The sequence below is a fragment of the Myodes glareolus genome, chromosome 16 (genome assembly GCF_982192425.1).
Source record: "Myodes glareolus chromosome 16, mMyoGla1.1, whole genome shotgun sequence".
Lineage (NCBI taxonomy): Eukaryota > Metazoa > Chordata > Mammalia > Rodentia > Cricetidae > Myodes > Myodes glareolus.
The window spans coordinates 32,315,232-32,334,336 of NC_142041.1; the positions used below are offsets into that span (position 1 = coordinate 32,315,232).

Sequence of the window (19,105 nt, forward strand, 5' to 3'; positions counted from 1 at the left end):
ACTCCTACTGCCCATTCCTGGACCCAGACCCGACCTTAAAATTTAGCTAAACTGTAACCTCACTCTTCAGATTCTTCCACTTTTCTTAGACACCTGTGACTCCTATACACTATGTTGTAAACCTCTCGGATATTCGTTAGGACAAATACACATTACTAACTCAGAGTCTTTACAGAGGACTCAAGAGGCTCTTTCACACCAGCAAGAAAACCTCAGGAACTCAAGCACTTGGGAGGAGGAGGGAGGCAGAAGAACGGATAGTTAGAGGCCAGTTTACAGTAAACTGGAACACTTAAAGGAAAAGAAGAAGAGAGAGAAGGGAAGGAGAGGGGAGGGAAGAGGAGAGGAACCTGGAGAGAGAGAGTTTATTGAGTTTTGGCCGGAGCTCCGGCTCCCCAGCCGCGGCCAGATCTGGTCATTTTGGGGTTGTAACTGGTCAGGCAAAGCCCCGCCCTCCTGGACCTGTCATCACAGAAGCCGCACGTGGCCGGGGTGGGACCTCAGACGACCTACAGCCATCACTTTGTCTCCACCGTCATCTGTTGGGGCAGCCGCCGCCAATCACAGCCTGCCGACCCGGGCCAAGGAGCGTGTGTGCCCTGGTGAGGCAGGCGGGAGAAGGGGCGGGGGATAAAAGTCACTGCAGTCAGAGGGGACAGTGTTCACGTGAAAGGGACCTAGAAGGAGTTCCACCAGACTGTAATCCAAGGGGCTGGGTCCTGATGGAAGGTGGAGAGAACCAAAGGGGGCGGTAATCAGGGGGTGGTGCTCAGAAAGCAGAGGATCCTGGGGTAATGCAAAGAAGACGAAAGGGGCGCGGTTATGGAGGGGGCGTGGTTTCGGCTGCAGAGGAGGAGTCTGAAGGATTAAAGAACCGGGGCAAGGGGGACAAACCCGGGGAAGGTGGGAGCTAGGACAAGGGAGAGGGTGGGCCGGGCGCTGCGGGGGCGGGGCTCGGACCCAAGGGGCGAGGTTTACAGGCCCAGGCTGCAGCTAGGGCTGCTCAGTCACTGCTCCCATCTACTACCTTCTCAAGTGCCACAGGACCCACGGAACTACAGGTGTGGGGCGGGGTGCGCGTGGAAAAAGAGGAAAGGCCGAGGGTGGGCTTGGGCAGACCTGAAGTAGGACCACCGTTAGCGAAGAAAAGAATTTGGAGATTGTTGCTCTGGAGTGGATGATGCGGAATTGGGGGAGCAGTTAGGGGTTAGTGTGTGAGCAAGGAGGTGCACTCTCTAGGGGCTGTTGTGGGGGAAGGGCGGGAGTGCTTTGTGAATTTGGAGGTTAGGGTTAGGGAAAAGGATCGCTGTCTGATGGAAGGATTAAAGGTGATACTTGAGCGATTTGGAGGAATTTCGGGAGAATGGGGGTCTATGGGATGGAAAACTGGCTGGTGGTCCAGCATATGGGAGAGTCGGTGGGGTTGTGTAGGGAAAGAGGGATGGGCTGTAGGGTAATATGTGAAGGGCAGGAGTTGTAGGCACCCCTGTTGGGGAGAATCCTAATACTTCTAGAGAGTAACATTCTATCTACTGCATTGTAGGGCCTCCAGGAAGACATTTGTGGTCTGTATTCTAGGAGTCAGGGTGCTGAACTTAATAGAACAAGAAGCTAATCTGGTGCTACTGGATGCTGAGCTCCTAACCCCTCCTTCTGACTTGTGTACACAGAGAACCGGCAGGCCCTGCTTGCCACAGGGTTTGTGTGACTGTCTTTAGATCCTACTTCGAATCTATCTAGCTAAGGCTAGGATACTTTCCCCAACTAGTATCTTTGGGGACCCTTTCTGTCACAGGGTTCCTGTCAATTCCCAATCTAGTTCCTGTTCCTACAGAAACCTGCTTTGGTCTCTGCCCACCCCACCCCACCCCCTGCCCTGCCCTTATGCTCTGGGTGTGCTCATTTCCCACTTCCTTCCTCACACTGGGGCCTGGCCTGGTTCTTGCCAGTCTAGGATCTGTGACCTGTTCCAGACTTTGTACTTAATGTTCAGAGACCCTGGTGACCAGCCTGGAGGCCTAGATCCCACCATGCTGCTACCACCAACACCTCTGCCAGGAAATCCACATTTTACCTCTTGCCAGAAACTGATTTCTCTACCTTTGTCCTTCCTTGGGTGGGGAATTACAAGATCCTCAGAAATTCTGTGGATTCTCTAGAGAGAAATGCTGAGTAGTGAAGATCCTGTATGCTCTGAATGGTGGGCCACTATGGTAAATGTGACCTGGGAAGGGATGAAAGGTTCTAGCCCAGCTAGGGGATGAAGAGAGAATGGCTCCCTACACTCTGGGTTTGGAAGTAGACTGTCAGAACACAAAGTGGGGCCAAGAGAATCAATGTGGTGCCACCGTTCTTTTTGCCTCTGGATTGGCTTGGGGATGGTGGGAAAGGGCTGCCTTCCACACCGTGACTGAACGAGTGTGACAAGGGGCCCCAAGCCAGCCTTCTCACACAGCCACCCAGTTGCTGAGAGCCTGGCTGAGGAAGGGAGGGGTGCTCAAGACAGACAAAGCCATGGGGTAGGGTGGGGTAAAGAAGGGCAGACTGAAGCCTTTTGAGGAGGCACTGATCTCTATGGCAACACTGCTTCCCAGCCGCTCTTTATCAGAGGGGGGCGGGCCTAGGGCAGAGGCATTCAAGCTTCCTCTGGGCTAGGGCATTTTGTGTGAGTGGGTGGGGCATAAAGAGAAAAGCCACCAGTTTGCTATGCTGAGTATATAGCCTTTCCGCTTTGCTTCCAGCAGCCAGGAATTCAGTTGCTTGTCCTCTGTGATAGACGTGAGTGCGCATTAGCCATTAGGATTATAAAGCCGGGGTTGTAGATGTCCTCAGCGGTCATTGTTTAATGGAAACCTTATTTTATTTATTTGTCTGTTTGTTTATTTTTGTTTTTTTTTTTAATTTTGGACTTGGGGACAGGGTTTTAAGTAACCCAGACTGTCCTCAAACTCACTATTTCACTATGTAGCCGATTATGACTTTGAATTCCTAATCTTTCTGTGTCCTCCTCCTAAAAGTTGGGATTATAGATGCACACCTCCAAACCCAGCTCAGAACCTCTCATTTTAAATTTGCAAACTTGCGGTCAAAGAAACTGGCTTCTTTCCTAAGGCGACTTGGTGAGAGAGCAGGAGTTAAGATTCAAGTTTTCAAATTGCTGTTCAGTATCTGGGCCCATTGTTTTCGTCACTAAATTTTATTGAATACCTACTATGTGCCAGACTCTGAGAATGTTAGCGCGAAGGACAAAGTTGCTGTGCTCATAGCGTTTCCAGTAAGAAGGAAAAGAGAGAAAAATAACACAGACAAACACATGTGTATGCTTGTGAGAAATTAAATTGCGGGGCACGCCTTTAATCCCAGCACTCAGGAGGCAGAGACAGGTGGATCTCTGTGAGTTTGAGGCCAACCTGGTCTACAGAAGGAGTTCCAGGACAGTCAGGGATATACAGATTTCTCTGTGTAGAAACCCTGTTTCAAAAACAAACAAAACAAAGAGTAACGAGTAACACCCCCCCCAAAAGAAGTAAACTAGTGATAACTGCTATTTATTTTAAAAGGAGGGGGTGGGCAGTAAGGTGAGCCAGCTTATGAAAGCAGCTGCTGTGCAATCCTGATGACCGGATTCCTGTCCCTGACCTCACGGTGAAACAAGAGAACGAAATTCTCCAAGTTGTCCTCTGATCTGCCCTCACACATACATATATGTATCATCGTCATAACAAAGTAGAAAATGTTTGGTTTTTTAAGAGAAGGTCTGATTACATAGCCTTGGCTAGCCTGGAGCTCTGTGTGTAGGCCAGGCTGGCCTGAAACTCCCAGAGATTTGCCTGCCTTTGCCTCCCTAGAGCTGGCATGTGCAACCATTCCCAGCAGTGAATAATTTTGTTCATTTGTTTTTTGAGCCTCTGTGTAACCCTGGCTGTCCTGGAACTTGCTCTGTAGACCAGACTGGCTTCAAACTCGTTAAAGGCAGGCAGATGTCTGTGAGTTCAAGGCCAGCCTGGTCCACAGAGCTAGTTCTAGGACAGCCAAGGCTACACACACACACACATACACACACACAAAACCCTAACAACCATAACCAAATAACAATATAATTTTTAAAGTCAGGCTGTGTCTAGGTAATCCCAGCACTCCAGCAGCAGAGGCAAGAGATTACCAGTGTTAAATACAGTCTCAGCTACTAGATACCCTGTCCCAAAGAAACAAAGCAAAGACAATAAACAAAACACCCAATAACCTGTAGTCCTAACCTTCTGGAAGCTAAGGCAAGAGGATCATGAGTTCAAGGTCAGCCTAGGTTACACAGCAGGATCTTGGCTCTAAAACTCAAAACAACTACAAAAATGCAAGCTCAGAGTTCAGTGCAGCTAGGTGTGACCTCATGCATGATTGAACTTCTTTCCCCAGGGCACACTGAGGCCTGGAATATTTTCGATCCTGACTCCTTTAATATTACTCCCTGATTTTTGTACAAAGCTGAGGACTGAGAGTGTAGGATAGTAAGACAGAACCAGGTAGAGCTGCTGAGGGCTTTCCTGAGCTGGTCTCTGTCTCTTCTGTCTTCCTGGAGGGCTTTACTAAGGCAAATAGGTTCACACTTTGATATGCTGCAGTTTTGTGAGGGCTTTGGCAATTTTATAAATCCTGCTGCTGGCAGGGAAGTCAGTCTTAGGGAAGTACATCCTTTTTGGGAGGGCTTCCTGCTCATCAGAGGTAAAGAGAAAGAACCCTAGAAAACTGTTGTTTGCTGTAGCTAATCGTAGAACATAGAGAGGAAGTAGGGAGGAAGGGGGCGTCTCTTTATACAGTTCAGTTTCAACTGACGATCCCGGGGGCTCATAGCATAGGCAGGGCAGAAAAGGACCTTGGGCCTTACTGGACCTTTAACTAGGACAGAATGAACTCTACTTCTTTTGGCTCTGGTATTTGTTTCCTGTTTCTGTAACTGAACGGGAGGAAAGGTCTGATTTGGTGACAACCTGTCTGACTCGCTGTTTGTTACGTTCAGAGGACAAGGTAGACAAGGCTATCCATTTTCCGAGGTTATCTCCAGAGCAGCCCCTCTAAAAGGTGTCTGTGAATGCCCGGTCCGTGCAAAGATTCCACCCTGGTTATGTACCGAGCCAGAGGACAAAGGTTAGGGATGCTGATTCTGCTGCCACTTGATTTGGTTGGACAGGGCTGGGCCTGGGGCCCAGTGACTCAGGGGGAGGTTGGTGAGATGGAGAGAGCTGAGTCATGAAGACTAGCTTCATCTCAGGGTGACTCTGGGTAGAAGCCTCTTTAACTCATTTCGTAGGGTGCTGTGCTTCCTCAAACAGAGCAGAGGCCTCTCAGCAAAAAGTGTTTCAAAGCCCAATCTGAGAAGAGTTTTGAGATACAAAGAATAAGGCCTGAGTCCCTGAAATTTAAATATATCCCTGTCTCAGGAATTCCCTGGGATTAGAAACAAAGACAAAAAAAAAAAAAAAAAAAAAAAAAAAAAAAAAAAAAAAGGGATGAGGGGATGGGGGAGAGAAGGGGGTCAGTATGGATGGAGATAGCCTCTGATGTTAGGTCTTTTTCTTCCCCTCTGACCTGTAGGAAGCTTACTGGATAGCAACAACCCTCTCACTTTGGAGCTCTGTTTAGGAATGCTGGGAGAGGTGAATAGGCTTGGAACCTACCTAGTCTTGGTTTTGGTATGAGAAGAATAGGCTGGAGCTTCCTATTAATTTACCTCAGAACAGGAAGGGTGGAGGAGAAACATTTCTTGAGACGGGTGAGGATGAAGTCTGAAAGGGTTAAATGACAGGACGGAGAATTACTTGGGTCTTGGACAGAAAAAAGGGTTAATAGGGTGGGCGGGGCAACATTGGGTAGGCCTGCCCTTATGTGGACCAATAGATGTTCGCCCCTTGGAGAGGGCGTGACTCACACTTGAGGTTGCTGAGAGGCTGGCCTCCACTGGGCCAATGAGCATACTTGTTGCCCAAAGAGGGTGTGGTCTGAGGGGGGCGTGGCAGCCGTGGTCGCAGTGGCGGGGGTGGCCGGGCGCTGGGCGGGGCGGGCGGCCCCATCAGCTGGTAGGAAATGGCCTGTGAGTCAGAGGGGCAGCGGAGTCTGCGGCGCGGAGCCGGGGCGGCCCCGGGGAGGGACCGTCGCGGGGAGGGGTACAGCAGCGGCTAGAGGGGCTTCGGACGCCAGGGCCCGCTAGTGCTGCACACGAAGCTGATCAGAGAAGAGCCAAACAAGAGCAAGGCTCTCAGCCTAAGCCACCCTTTGTCTGGGTTGGGGGCCCGTAACAGGGGAGACTGGTTATCCGAGGGGAGGGACCGGGACGGGACGGAAGGGCCCGGAGCAGCGGCCACCGCAGCGGAGCCAATTTGGGAGCGGGGTGAGTGTGTACTAGGTGGAAGGTGCAGATCTTCAAAGCCTCTGCAGGTTATGGGGCCTGCCCCAGGTTGTGAAGAGGAAGGGAGTGAGAACCGACCTGGGAGGCTAAACAGGGGGTGGGGGATCGTCCAGAACAAGGAGTCCAGGAGCCAAGGTGAGTCTACTCGCTTCAGTTTGAAGGGGTTGCTGAGGTCTGTTCCCTCTCTGTTAAGGGTGAAGGACTCTAGGTCAGGAGCCAGAGGGAGGGTGAAAGCAGAGACTGACCTTCCTACTCACAGTGGTGGTCTTAGAACAGTCACCGTAGCGTGTGTAGCCGTGTGTGAGGACAAAACGTACAGCAGTGAGCAGCAGTACTCTGCATAGGATAAGAGTGAAAAAACACATGGATAGGAATTCTTCCTGGAACACTTCTTGGTCAGGGTGAAATGGGTGTCGTGAACACTGAAAGGAAGGAAAGAGTGAGCCTAGGTGTTCTTCCTATACTAGAACCTCTCCCACCTCTGGGGCCTAACAAGTATCTGAGGGTACAGACCTCATGGTATTCTGGGACTTGTTGTTTTTGCTGGCCTTGTTCTCGGCATGTTGGGAGCTGTAGTCCTTGGCAGCCACAGTCTGGCACAGCTGTTTAATGCCAGCTGCTGCCCATCCCCTGCATGGAGGGTGAGGTTTGGCTTATCCTGGTCTGTCCCCCCTCCCTGCAGTCCTGCCCCATGAGTCAGCTTGAAGCCATGGTCTAAAGCCAGACCGGCTGGGTGGCAGAGGAGTGAATCTTAGAGCGTCTCTTGACAGGGAGGGAACTAATAGGCTCTGGGTTAATGAGCAGATGCCAGGCGTGCTGGGGTCAAGTAGAGCATCATGCTGTCACCTGACTTCCTCACGGCAAGGACTCAGGAGGCCAACTGAGATGACCTGGAAATTGGGATGCTAAGGAAAATGCCCTTCTTGAACTTTAAGACCTGGGTGGAGAATAGGAGGGGCAGAAATGAGAACAGATTGTACTCTCTCAACACACTGCCACTATTAGTGTTCTCCTCTTTCTAGCCATCTCACCCACCAAAAAGGACCAGAATACTCTTAGGATCTCCATGCTAAAGAGGGTCTGGGGAAATGGGAACATATGACCTGCAATGATGGGGGTTGTTGATGCAGAAGAGCTTTTCAGTCCCGAAGTGTAAATGTCTCCTTTCTCTCTGCCTCCTACCACCACATCTGCTGTGGCAATTCTCCCTATGTTCGGGGAGGCTTTCTGGGCACTGTCAGAACTGCTGCCCAACTCACTAGGGCTGGTATTTAGGCTTTTTCCAGGCTTGTATGTTTCTCCTGAGCTTAAAACTGAACCTGTCCTCAGGTCTGGCTTGATCAAAAGTGAACAGACGTATTATTGGGTTGCAAAATGTAGTGGCCATCATGGGGAAGTCTCAGAGGAGAGACCTTTCGGAGGGGATGGGATTTGAGCTATCCAAGGAAGGGGAGTGGGAAAGAGGATTTTGTTTAGTTTGTTGGAATTTGTTTGTTTTCTTGTCTCTCTCTCTCTCTCTCTCTCTCTCTCTCTCTCTCTCTCTCTCTCTCTCTCTCGACAGGTTTTCTCTGTGTAACCCTAACTGTCCTGGAACTTGCTCTGTAGACCAGGCTGGCCTGGAACTCAGAGATCCACCTGCCCTGCCTCCTGAGTGCTGGGATTAAAGGTGTGCGCCACCACCGCCCCAGCTTGTTTTTTGTTTTGTTTTGTTTTGTTTTGTTTGAGACAGGGTCTCTTGTAGTCTCAGATGACCTTTGAAAACTCTGGTGTAGTGGAGGCTGGATGTAACCTGGTTTTTATTGCTTCTTTTTTATTGTTTTGTTTGATTTTGAGAGAGATCCTCAAAATGTAGCTAGACCAGACCTAAATTCAAGATCCTCCTGCCTCAGCCTCTAGCATTATGTTAAAGGGCGATGTGGTTGGTAGTACTCATGGGCTGCTGACCAAATAAGGATGACAGTTGGGACAGCCGACCTTCAACTTGACAGTCTCATCACTGTAATATTGGCTTCTGGCCCAGGGATACCACTTTGGTGCCTGGGCAGCACAAAGAAATGGCTTAGGTTTTTTGAGTATTGGTTGTGCGCTGGGGGAGGGGCGTGGAGAGATTCTCCTGTTGTTTCCAGTCCACTGCCTGCTGCCTCCTTATCTCTGGCGAGCAGGGCCTGGGGGGAGGGGTGGGAACCAGAAAGTGCCTTCCCACCAGGTCCTCCCCTACTACATGTTTTTGGTTGGATTTCTTTTCTCTTGCTAAGAAGACAGATTGCTGGAAGCAGTTGGGGTTTCAGATATGAAAGGCTGGCGTGGAGTTGACTTGAGGCTTGTAGGTGTGTGATGGGGTGTGACCGACTGTCTTCACAACCTCTGCCCCTAGCGCTCTCAGGTGGCACTTGCCCCTTGGGATAGATGCATGGAAGTGGGTTGTGTAACTGGGTGGCCTTGAGTAAGAGAGGTAACTTATTGCCCTATCCACCTACTAGCTGACATGGTATCTCGGATCTTTGGGGCATCTTATCCCCTATTGACCAGTTGCCAAGATAGTGACCCGGCTGAATGGTTCATCTTGCCTCTACTCACTTCTCACACCCCTAATGCAGTCAGGCACGACTTGCTTCTCTGTTGACTCCTCAAGTAGCCCAACTCTTCTGCCTGGGCCCTGGGTCTCAAGTCTGCCTCTTTTTTAGAAGAGCTTGTGGCAAAGGGGGAGGGTGTCTTGGTGTATGTGCTAATCTAGTAGCCCATATCAATGGTTTCAGGGATCCTGACTTATATTTTCTCTTTGCTTTCAGGGTCCAGCTGAGCCCAGGAGCTGCACGGAATGGTGGCAGTCACCTTGCCAGTGCAGTGGGCATGGACCAGACTGCAAGCTAAAGGGACAAGACATCAGACAGGAAGAGCAGACACACACCTAGGCTTGAGGCGTCTTCATCGGGGTAATTTCCAGCAAGGAGGGAATAGCAAATTCAGTAAGAATCTGGAGCCAAGTGTGCCCCCCACCCCGGCCTGAAATTCTGAGAGTAGCCTCTGAATTACATTAATCTGTCCCAGGATTGGTCAACTTTAACTCCACACACTGCTCAAGGTCACCTGCTGAGGATGGAGGAGGGTCTGAAACTCAGCTGGAAGAAAGAAAACTCCTTGATTCCCCTGACCTCCCTTTCTTCTTTTTTACAGATGTCCCCAGGCCCCCCAGCCCAGGCCCAGCATAAAGGCCGTGTGGGGGCCCCCCCCTGACCCAAGGGGGGCTTCATGCGCCACGTGCAGGCGGAGCCGTCTCCATCCTCAGAGCCAGAGGCTGGCCCTTCACAGCCTCCAGTCAGACAGGGGACCCTCCAGGGTGGCCTGCTCATGGGCTACAGCCCAGCAGGGGGGGCGACATCCCCCGGGGTCTACCAGGTATCCATCTTTTCCCCTCCAGCTGGTGCCTCTGAGCCTCCTAGGGCTCTGAAGCGGCCCGCCCCTGCCACTGAGGGTCCCCGGGAGCTGAAGAGAGGCCCTGGGCTGGGGACCAGAGAGAGCCTACCCCCTGAAGAACCATGTACTGTGGGACCTTTGAGCCCAGAGGGACTGGGTCTGGGACTGGGTGTGGCCAGCCAGCATTTTTCCCATCATGGCCTCTGTGTTGTGGAACAGGGAGGTAGTGCCACCTCACCTTGGACTTCAGGGACCCAAAGTACCCCCTGGCCCTCATCAAATGCTTCCTGCAATACTTTGCACACCAGAGACTGGGCTTTCCCAGATCAAGGGGGACAGGGGTACCTGGGGGAGTCTCTAGGGCCAGGCCCTTCAGGCCAGCTGCACACACTTGACACTGATTTGCACAATCTTGCACAAACAGGGGGTAAGAGCCCAGTGGCTAGGGTGGGCAATGGGAGCAGCCCCTGGCCTAGGGAGTCCCCTGGAACTGCCAATGGGCACAGTCCCGAGCACACACCCCCTGGCCCTGGACCTCCAGGCCCCTGCCCCACCAAGCGAAGGCTGCTGCCCGCTGGAGAAGCCTTGGATGTCAGCTCTGAGGATGAGGGGCCAGCCCCTCGGAGGCGCCGGGGAACCCTGGGCTGCCCTCTTGCTGCCAATAGTTCTGATGCCAAAGCCACACCCTTCTGGAGCCACCTGCTGCCTGGGCCCAAGGAGCCTGTTTTGGTAAGCCAGTGGATGAGTTCATCTATTCTTTTTTATTTTTCTTTCTTTGGAGGCAGGGTCTTATGTATCCCAGGCAAGCCTAGGTTGCCAGAGATGACCTTGAACTTCTCCACCTTCCAAGTACAGTGTTGGGATTACACAAGGCAGGTGCCACCCCAATCCCACCGTGCCACCCCAACCCCACCGTAGTTTCCGTGGTGCTGTGGATCAAACCCAGGGCTGTGTGCATGCTATGCAAACACTCTCATCAACTGAGCTATATCCCCAGTCTCTTGGTCTTGCTTTCTGAGACAAAGTCTCAGATAGCCTAGAGTGACTTCAGACTTCCTATGCAGCCAAGCATGAGTTCTTCACCCTCCTGCCTCTGTCTTCTGAGTGCTAAGAGTACAGGCATATGTTGCCACATCCAGAGTACTCTCATCACTTTTAAGTGGACATTAGTGTAGGTGAAGGTAGCGGAGACCTATAGAGATGTTCTTCAGAGAACTTGTAGTCAGTCCTTATCCCAAAATATGTCAGGTCTTCATGCAGTCTCTTTTCTCAATATTTTCACCATAGGACCCAACAGACTGCAGTCCCATGGGGCGGAGGCTGAAAGGTGCCCGTCGCCTGAAGCTGTAAGTGACCAGATTCTCCCTCTACCCTGGCCACGAAAGCACAGGCAGAAGTCTGTCATTTTTTCCAGCGCTATATATAGTAGGGAGCCCTGGGGAGTGGCAAAGAGTGGGGTCCAAGGATTGGATATAGGACTATCCAGACTACTCGGACCAACCCACATGCCCCTTCTCTTACCAGAAGCTCCCTTCGAAGCCTCCGGAAGGGGCCAGGCCTGCTGAGCCCTCCCAGTGCCTCCCCCTTTCCTACCCCTGCTGTCAGCCGTACCCTGCTGGGCAACTTTGAGGTAACTCCTTTTGGCCTTTGTGATTAGGGGTTCCTGGGAGGAATTCAGTGGTGGAGTGTGGCGCAAACAGACAAAGGAAAGAATAGGCGTCACTCTCAGACTGTGTCTACTCCACCCCAATACCAGGAATCATTGCTTCGAGGACGCTTTGCACCATCTGGCCACATTGAGGGCTTTACTGCAGAGATTGGAGCCAGTGGGTCTTACTGTCCCCAGCATGTCACGCTGCCTGTCACTGTCACCTTTTTTGATGTTTCTGAGCAAAATGCCCCGGCCCCCTTCTTGGTATGACCCCAAAGTTACCTCAGAGGGGTTGGGGGTAGAAGTGGGAAAAGGTGTGCCTTACTTGTTCTTCTAAGAGTTAGTCAGAGTCATGTGGGCAAAACTCTACTATGGGGTGAGGCTAAGTCTAAGGGGAGACATTACAGAGCAGCCAGGGTTTAGTGCACACGGCTCTCTACTTCCTAGCCTGGCTAATGGATTACGATCTTCCTAGGGTGTTGTGGACCTGAATCCTCTGGGGAGGAAGGGTTACAGTGTGCCCAAGGTGGGCACCATCCAAGTGGTGAGTGAGAGAGTGGTACCCAGAGGGAGTTGTTGATGTGGGAAGAGAGGAAAATTAACCCATAGACCCTACCGACTTGGACCGTCCTGTCCCCAGACCTTATTTAACCCCAACCAGACTGTGGTGAAGATGTTCCTTGTGACCTTTGACTTCTCGGACATGCCTGCTGCCCACATGACCTTCCTGCGCCATCGCCTCTTTCTGGTGCCTGTAGGTGAGGAGGGAAATGCTAACCCCACCCACCGCCTCCTCTGCTACTTGCTGCACCTCAGGTAAATGCAGGACCACGGGAACGCTGGGGGAAATTCGGGTATCTGTCCCGTACTGTCAAATAGGATCTCTCCTTTCTTCTCAGTCATCTGGATACTGACTTGGTCCGTGCTGTCTTCCCCTAGGTTCCGGAGCTCCCGCTCAGGCCGCCTAAGCCTGCATGGAGATATCCGCCTGCTTTTTTCCCGCCGGAGCCTGGAGCTGGACACAGGGCTCCCCTATGAACTGCAGGCTGTGACTGAGGCCCCCCATAATCCACGTTATTCACCTTTGCTCTGATTGACATCATCTTAAGTTAGGTGGGCACAAAGCCTGCCTAGCCTGCTCCATCCTGGACAGGGTAAACTGTGGAGAAATGGTGAGAGCCCCATTAATTAAAGTCCTCACCACGCTCACACCCAAATTGATTATTTGGGTGTTTAAAGCTTCTGATCCTTCCATACTCTGTCTACTCTGGGTCCTCCATGTGCCTGTCCCCTCCCTTGGGTTTTCCAGGCCAGCTTAGGTAGTAGGGAGGAACCAGAGCTACCCTGAGATTGTCCCAAGTTCCTAGGCAAGTAATGCCAGTGTTGCCTCCCTGTCCTGGGCAGGGGCCACTTATTATTTTATTTATTTTTAATTTATAATTTATTCAAATTGGATGGCCTTGGTGACCTCCCAAACCTGATCATTGGCATCACCCCACTCTCAGATACTGCTCCAACCTCAGGACTTGAAGAAGCTGATGTCGGGGCGAGGGAAGAACTGCTCTCCCTCGGCTGAGGGCGGAGAGTGGATTCCAGAGGAACTGAGTCACTAGCCAAAGACTCAGCTTCCTGCGTTCTCCTCTTTTCCCTTCCCTTCCCTTCCCTCCCCTCCAACCCATCTTTGAAAGCTAATGTGATTATGTGTGTGTGAGTGAGTGTGTGTGTGTGTGTGTGTTTGCGCATGTGCAAGTGCTCATGCAAATATATGCATGCACACAAACTTGGGTTTGTGTGGGTGTGCGTGCGGGAGAGAATGTGCATGTGTGCATAACAGGGGTTTAACCACCCCTTACCTAGGGCTTCAGACTCAGTTGTCCCTCTCCTCCTGCCTGTGTTTCCTTGCTTTGGGGTCCTGACTGAGGAAGGTGTCCAGGGACAGAGTCAGGCCTAAGGACTGGGGAGCCTCCTCTCACCTGACCAGACTCTGACCCACCTACCTCAGCTGGGATGAGGGGTGCCCCTCTTATTCGGTCATGTGGTTTCCAGTTACCACATTCCCCACTCAAGACTCTGACCCAGCCTCAACTGTTATCTCTTGGGGCTTGACTGAGGGGAACAAGCATTTGCTGAAACTTGAAAACAAAACAGAAAACAGGAAAAATTGTACCTGGTACATTTTTTTAGAAAAAAAAATAAATTCTTGTTTGGAAACTTGAACTAAGTTCTACTTTTTTTCTGTGTTCAGAGATGTGGATGGAGAGGTAGGGCCTAGTTGGAGCTGGAACTGTTCTCTCTTCTAAAGAGGAAGCAACAGGCTGCTAACCCCGAGGGATCTTAGGCGAGGTCGGGCTGATTCTTGGAGCATAGTCTTATTCCTCTTCATATGATAAGGTGCTGGGGGTGGGAGGGTATAGTGAAGTTATAGAGAAGCTAAACTCTGAGGATCTGGATTCTTGCATTAATTTCCTAGGTCACTTTAGCCCTCCAGAACCTCATTGTCCTTGTATGTCAAACAAGGATGAGGATGATGATAATACGGGCCGTTTAAGGGATGTATTCGAGAGTGTCAGAGATTGAGCAATTGACATACTCCAGACAAAATGAAAGACTGAGGTTCTTCGCTGGTCTCTGAACGTAAGGAAATCACGCCTGACAGTATCTGGCTCAGAAAATATGGAAACAACTGTTGACGACTTGGGAAAAGAGGGAAGAGGGAAAAAAAAAATCTCCGCCCAGTCGTCAAGCAAAGTTAGGCCTCCTAGTTACCATGACAACGGGAATGGGGTCAGTCCCCAGTGGGTGGGTTGGGCACAACAGCACGACTACCCAAGAATGTTACTATGGCAACCACGGCAACTAGTCAGCGCCAAACCACTGATTGTTATGGTGACAGATTGGGGCAGTTAAATGAGCTGGGGAGTAAACTGAGTCACGGGTGTGGGTACAGAATTTGGTGGGAGGTGTTTCTGTATCACTTGCAGACAGAATATTACTTCAGTTTCGACTACAATACCCAGGAACTTCTTGAGTACCAAAACAAACTTCCACTCTTGGGCTCTCTCTTCGAAGTCTACGTTTCCCAGGGAACGATTTGACGTACGCTCTGCTAAGTACGCCAATTGGGGGGGCGGGGAGGAGGGGCGGGACGGACGAGGGCAAAAAGTGGAATGAGACGCCGGAAGTACGTCGGGCGGAGTGGAACATCAGGAGGAAGGGCTCGGGTTTAGGCTTCAGGAGAGGCCGCTCTGCCCCACCTCTCGTTGGTTCCGGAGGTCACTGAGGCTGTGGGAAATGCTGGCGCGCGCGGCGCGGGGCACTGGAGCCCTTCTGCTGAGGGTGAGGACGAGGCAACCTTCTTCAGAGGCCCGGGACAGAAATCACCTGGGTCCTCAGCTGGGAAGGAGCGGGATTCCAACTTTGGGGAAGGACTGGGGTCAGAGGTCATGGTCCCCACGTGAGTCATTCTCCGGGGATCCTTGGGGGTCGCGATTTAGGGAGATGCCTTCCGAATAGAAGTGGGGTTCCGCGCCGCGTCCTCAGTCGACTCTGGTCTTTCTTCAGGGCTCTGTGCAGGCTTCTGGCCGCGCTCCGCGCCGCGCCTCCTCTGGACTGCCCCGAAACACCGTGGTGCTGTTTGTGCCTCAGCAGGAGGCCTGGGTGGTGGAGCGGATGGGCCGATTCCACCGGATCCTGGAACCTGTGAGAACCTCTTTTGTCCTCCTCCAGCCAGCCAAGTGATCGGGTCTCTTACTCATGTGGGAGTGGGACTTACCCGGGGCCTGTCTACACTTTTGCCTTTTGACTACTAGGGACCATTCCTAGCAGGGACCGGATCTGACAGAGCCCCTGACCATCACATCCGTGTTCCTCTGCTTTCCTTTTACCCAAGTATTCCACAGGCTGCATTCTTAAAGCTACCCATCCTCTCAGCATCACCTGTCTTCCAAAAAATGGCTATTCTTGCTGGCTCCCATTCTCTTGACATTCAGAGGCCTAGTCTTTAATTCTTGTGCTCTTAGGTTTCCCTATCAATGACACTTCAGCCTTTGAGGACACGTCTTGGCAGAAGCTATCGCTTTCCTGGGTTCCGTACATGACTTTCTGCTTACTCCAAACTTAGCTTGGATTTCAGGTTTAGTACTCCCACTGAGAATCTATGACTTCTTTTCCCAGGGCTTGAATATCCTCATCCCTGTGTTAGACCGAATCCGATATGTGCAAAGTCTCAAGGAAATTGTCATCAATGTTCCAGAGCAGTCGGCTGTGACCCTTGGTGAGAGACACAGGGTGATGGGGATGTGCTAAGTGCATTAGGATGTGATTTCTGTAGATCTGGGGCTTAGGTGAAAAGAGTTGGTTGAGACAAGAGGTCTGACCACCTTCCTTTTCTCTTTTGCTTCTGTAGACAATGTAACTCTGCAAATAGATGGAGTCCTTTACCTGCGTATTATGGATCCTTACAAGGTATCTGCCCCAGCTTTATCCAGCCTTCTCAGTTGCCCCTCATTAAAATCTTGTATCTTCATTTCTTACCCTATACTTGCCTTTTTCAGGCAAGTTATGGTGTGGAAGACCCTGAGTATGCTGTCACCCAGTTAGCTCAGACGACGATGAGATCAGAGCTTGGCAAACTCTCTCTGGACAAAGTTTTTCGAGTAAGCACATCTGGGACTGAGGGCTTGGGGGCACATTCCTTGCCCTGCCAGATCTTTTCTGGAGATGAAGATTAGCCCGGGACCTTCCCAGTTTAGGCTCTTGATAGCTACAGTGACTTGTACCTGCTCACATTTATCTCTAGGAGCGGGAATCCCTGAATGCCAACATTGTGGATGCCATCAACCAAGCTGCTGACTGTTGGGGTATCCGCTGCCTCCGCTATGAGATCAAGGACATCCATGTGCCACCCCGCGTGAAAGAGTCTATGCAGATGCAGGTGGGGGACAGGATCAGAATCCCCTACTGTGGTAGATATAGTCGTGAGTCCTGGGTAGGGTTCCCCCTGGCTGCTTCTTGATGGGGTTGTTGGGACTTTCAGGTAGAGGCAGAGCGGCGGAAACGGGCCACAGTTCTAGAGTCTGAAGGGACGCGAGAGTCAGCTATCAATGTGGCAGAGGGGAAGAAGCAGGCCCAGATTCTGGCCTCGGAAGCAGAAAAAGCTGAACAGATAAATCAGGCAGCAGGTGAGCAGTGAGTAGCATAGAGGCTGAGGGAGGAACACAGCATGGATATGACAGGTAATTGCTGGAGCAGGAACTTTGGGGTACTCTCATTTCTTGGGTCAAACTGTTTTTTTTTTTTTTTTTTTTTTTCCTTCCAGGAGAAGCCAGTGCTGTTCTGGCCAAGGCCAAGGCTAAAGCTGAAGCAATTCGAATCCTGGCTTCAGCTTTGACTCAACATGTGAGAGGCCGATGGGTGGGAATGGGGGGTAGGAATAGACAAAGGGTTCCGCTCATCTACCCTTATGGAGAGTTCCTGACACTGTGGACTCCATTGAGCCAGACGACCTGAGCTTTGTATTAGGATTTGTATACCGCTTCTCCGGGAACCTGACCTTTCTCTTCTCTCCTTAAATTTATGGCCTTTGATTTGAACCCCCTGTGCCCACAGAATGGAGATGCGGCAGCTTCACTGACTGTGGCTGAGCAGTATGTCAACGCATTCTCCAAGCTTGCCAAGGACTCCAACACAGTCCTACTGCCCTCCAATCCCAGTGACGTCACAAGTATGGTGGCTCAGGTTAGAGCTCTTTGAAGACAAGCGTACAATAATAACAGTGTCAGGAGCTAAGAATGGAAATCTCCACTCAGTCCTGCAGATACCCGTGTCAGTGTTCTGAGTCACCCCGGGGTGATGGTTTGCAGGATTCTTATCACTGACTGCAATGCTTAGGTTGAAGGAACAAGAAAAAGCAAGGGGCTGGGGGTGGTGGTACATGCCTTAATATCAGCACTCAGGAGGAGATGCAGGAAGTTCACAAGCGAGAAACCTATCTAGGCTCCGTATAATGCAACCTTGGCTCAGAAAGGGGAAGAGAAGGATGAAAGAGAAAAGGGAGCTGGGCGGTGGTGGCGCCTGCCTTTAATCCCAGCACTTGGGAGGCAGAGGCAGGCAGATCTCTGTGAGTTCGAGGCCAGCCTGGTCTACAGGAGCGAGTTCCAGGACAGGCTTCAAAGCTACAGAGAAACCCTGTCTCGAAAGGAAGAAAAAAAAGAGAGAGAGAGAAAGGGGAAAACGAAAGAAACAAAGGAGTTGAGTGGCTCCTGTTAGCAGTCTGGAGCAGATCTCTTCTGCAGTGTCCTCATGGCTCTCTTCCTCTCTCCACAGGCCATGGGTGTATATGGGGCTCTCACTAAAACCCCAGTGCCTGGAGCCCAGAACTCCAGTGAGAACGGCAGAGATGTCCAGGGTACAGATGCAAGTCTTGAAGAACTGGGTAGAGTCAAGCTCAGTTAAGGAGATGGCTTGGCCAGGGAGTCTGGGGACAGGAAACTACTCTCCGATTCTGGCTCTAGCCTCCCTGATAAAATTTTAGTTTTTATTTTTTTATTTGAACTTAATAATCAAGTAATAAACTTATCAGCGGCAAATTGGAAACTGTCCTTTTTGATTAGAGAATGAAGTTAGAAACATCACTCATACTTTCTTTGGATGGCCACTCCCACTCCACAAGAATGAACTTCACGTGACATGAAATCATTCTGTTTTCAAGGGAAGCCTACACCAGTGCGGGATTAAAGCGTGTGTCTACTGAGCTGTGAGCTGGAGAGTTGTTCCCGCTCCTCCTGCTGATTGGTGCAGGTGTTTGGGTAAACTTGCCGAAAGAGGACTACCTTGGCAGAATGGTACTTCAGCGGTCTTGAAGGACTGAGGGTGGACCTCGTTCATTCAGAACCATTCAATGTCTACTGTGTACCAAGTAGAAAAGATACCAACTAGGGTTTAAAGAGCAGTTAAGAGATGGCCATGGCAATACATACCTAAAATCCCAGCTCTTGGTAGGCTGAAGCAGCAGGAGTGAGTTCAAGGCCAGATTGAAGTATTTAGTGAGACCCTCTCTCAAAGCAGCAGCAATAAAGTTGAACCCCAGTGGGTCTGCTTTCCCAAAATACAAAGTCAGGTAGGGAAGTAGACAGTGATAGAAAGTCATAAACAGGGCTGGTCACCAGGGGGCTAAAGCGTCTTGCTGTGCAAGCCAAATGACCTGGTTGGATCTCTGGAACCATCCAAAAGCTGGAAGAACCAGTTTCATAAAAGGTGTTCTCTAACCTCCACACACACATGTGGAACACGCACACCGTGGCACATGCACATACATACAGTCATTTTTAAGTCATACTGTTCTGATGAAAGAACTAATGTAAGTTAGCTTGGGTTCCAGGAAATGTCAATGAAAATGATACTGTAGCTTAGATATGAAGGAGGGAAAGAGACCCATTTGGTGATCTGGAAATGAAGTGTGTAAAAAGCAGTGTGTAACTGCTGAGAGGCAGAGCGCATCTGGTTTATGAACACAAGAGAAAGGAACTGCTGTGGCTGGGACAGGTAATAGAAGCAAGAAGTAGCAACTAGATATATTTAATGGGAAAGGAAGAAGTACATTTGTAGGGCTGTAGATAATCTGTAGATAAAATGCCCCATAT

General features: G+C 50.8%; 2 protein-coding genes across 8 annotated transcripts; both read left to right on the top strand.

The window, feature by feature from the left end:
• The first annotated feature begins 925 nt into the window (after positions 1-925).
• On the top strand, positions 926-13,682 carry Atosb (atos homolog B). Of its 6 annotated transcripts, none has more exons than XM_048420284.3 (9): positions 926-1,061; positions 9,190-9,333; positions 9,575-10,543; positions 11,102-11,160; positions 11,339-11,444; positions 11,571-11,729; positions 11,941-12,009; positions 12,106-12,281; positions 12,405-13,682. In XM_048420284.3, the coding sequence occupies exons 3-9, from the start codon at positions 9,650-9,652 to the stop codon at positions 12,556-12,558; spliced, it is 1,617 nt and encodes a 538-aa protein (XP_048276241.1). In that variant the 5' UTR covers positions 926-1,061; positions 9,190-9,333; positions 9,575-9,649; the 3' UTR covers positions 12,559-13,682. The 6 variants fall into 6 exon arrangements, with proteins under 6 accessions (XP_048276241.1, XP_085533352.1, XP_048276243.1 ...); XM_085677226.2 differs by having other exon boundaries at positions 11,342-11,444; XM_048420286.3 differs by lacking the exon at positions 926-1,061 and adding an exon at positions 6,061-6,085.
• A 971-nt stretch (positions 13,683-14,653) lies between these two features.
• Stoml2 (stomatin like 2) lies at positions 14,654-18,059 on the top strand. Of its 2 annotated transcripts, none has more exons than XM_087897169.1 (10): positions 14,654-14,801; positions 15,027-15,164; positions 15,639-15,738; positions 15,871-15,929; positions 16,019-16,120; positions 16,264-16,398; positions 16,501-16,645; positions 16,783-16,862; positions 17,073-17,201; positions 17,790-18,059. In XM_087897169.1, exons 1-10 carry the CDS (start codon positions 14,757-14,759, stop codon positions 17,916-17,918), a joined length of 1,062 nt encoding a protein of 353 aa, XP_087753295.1. In that variant the 5' UTR covers positions 14,654-14,756; the 3' UTR covers positions 17,919-18,059. The 2 variants fall into 2 exon arrangements, with proteins under 2 accessions (XP_087753295.1, XP_087753296.1); XM_087897170.1 differs by having other exon boundaries at positions 14,740-14,758; positions 15,058-15,164.
• The last annotated feature ends 1,046 nt before the right edge of the window (positions 18,060-19,105 follow it).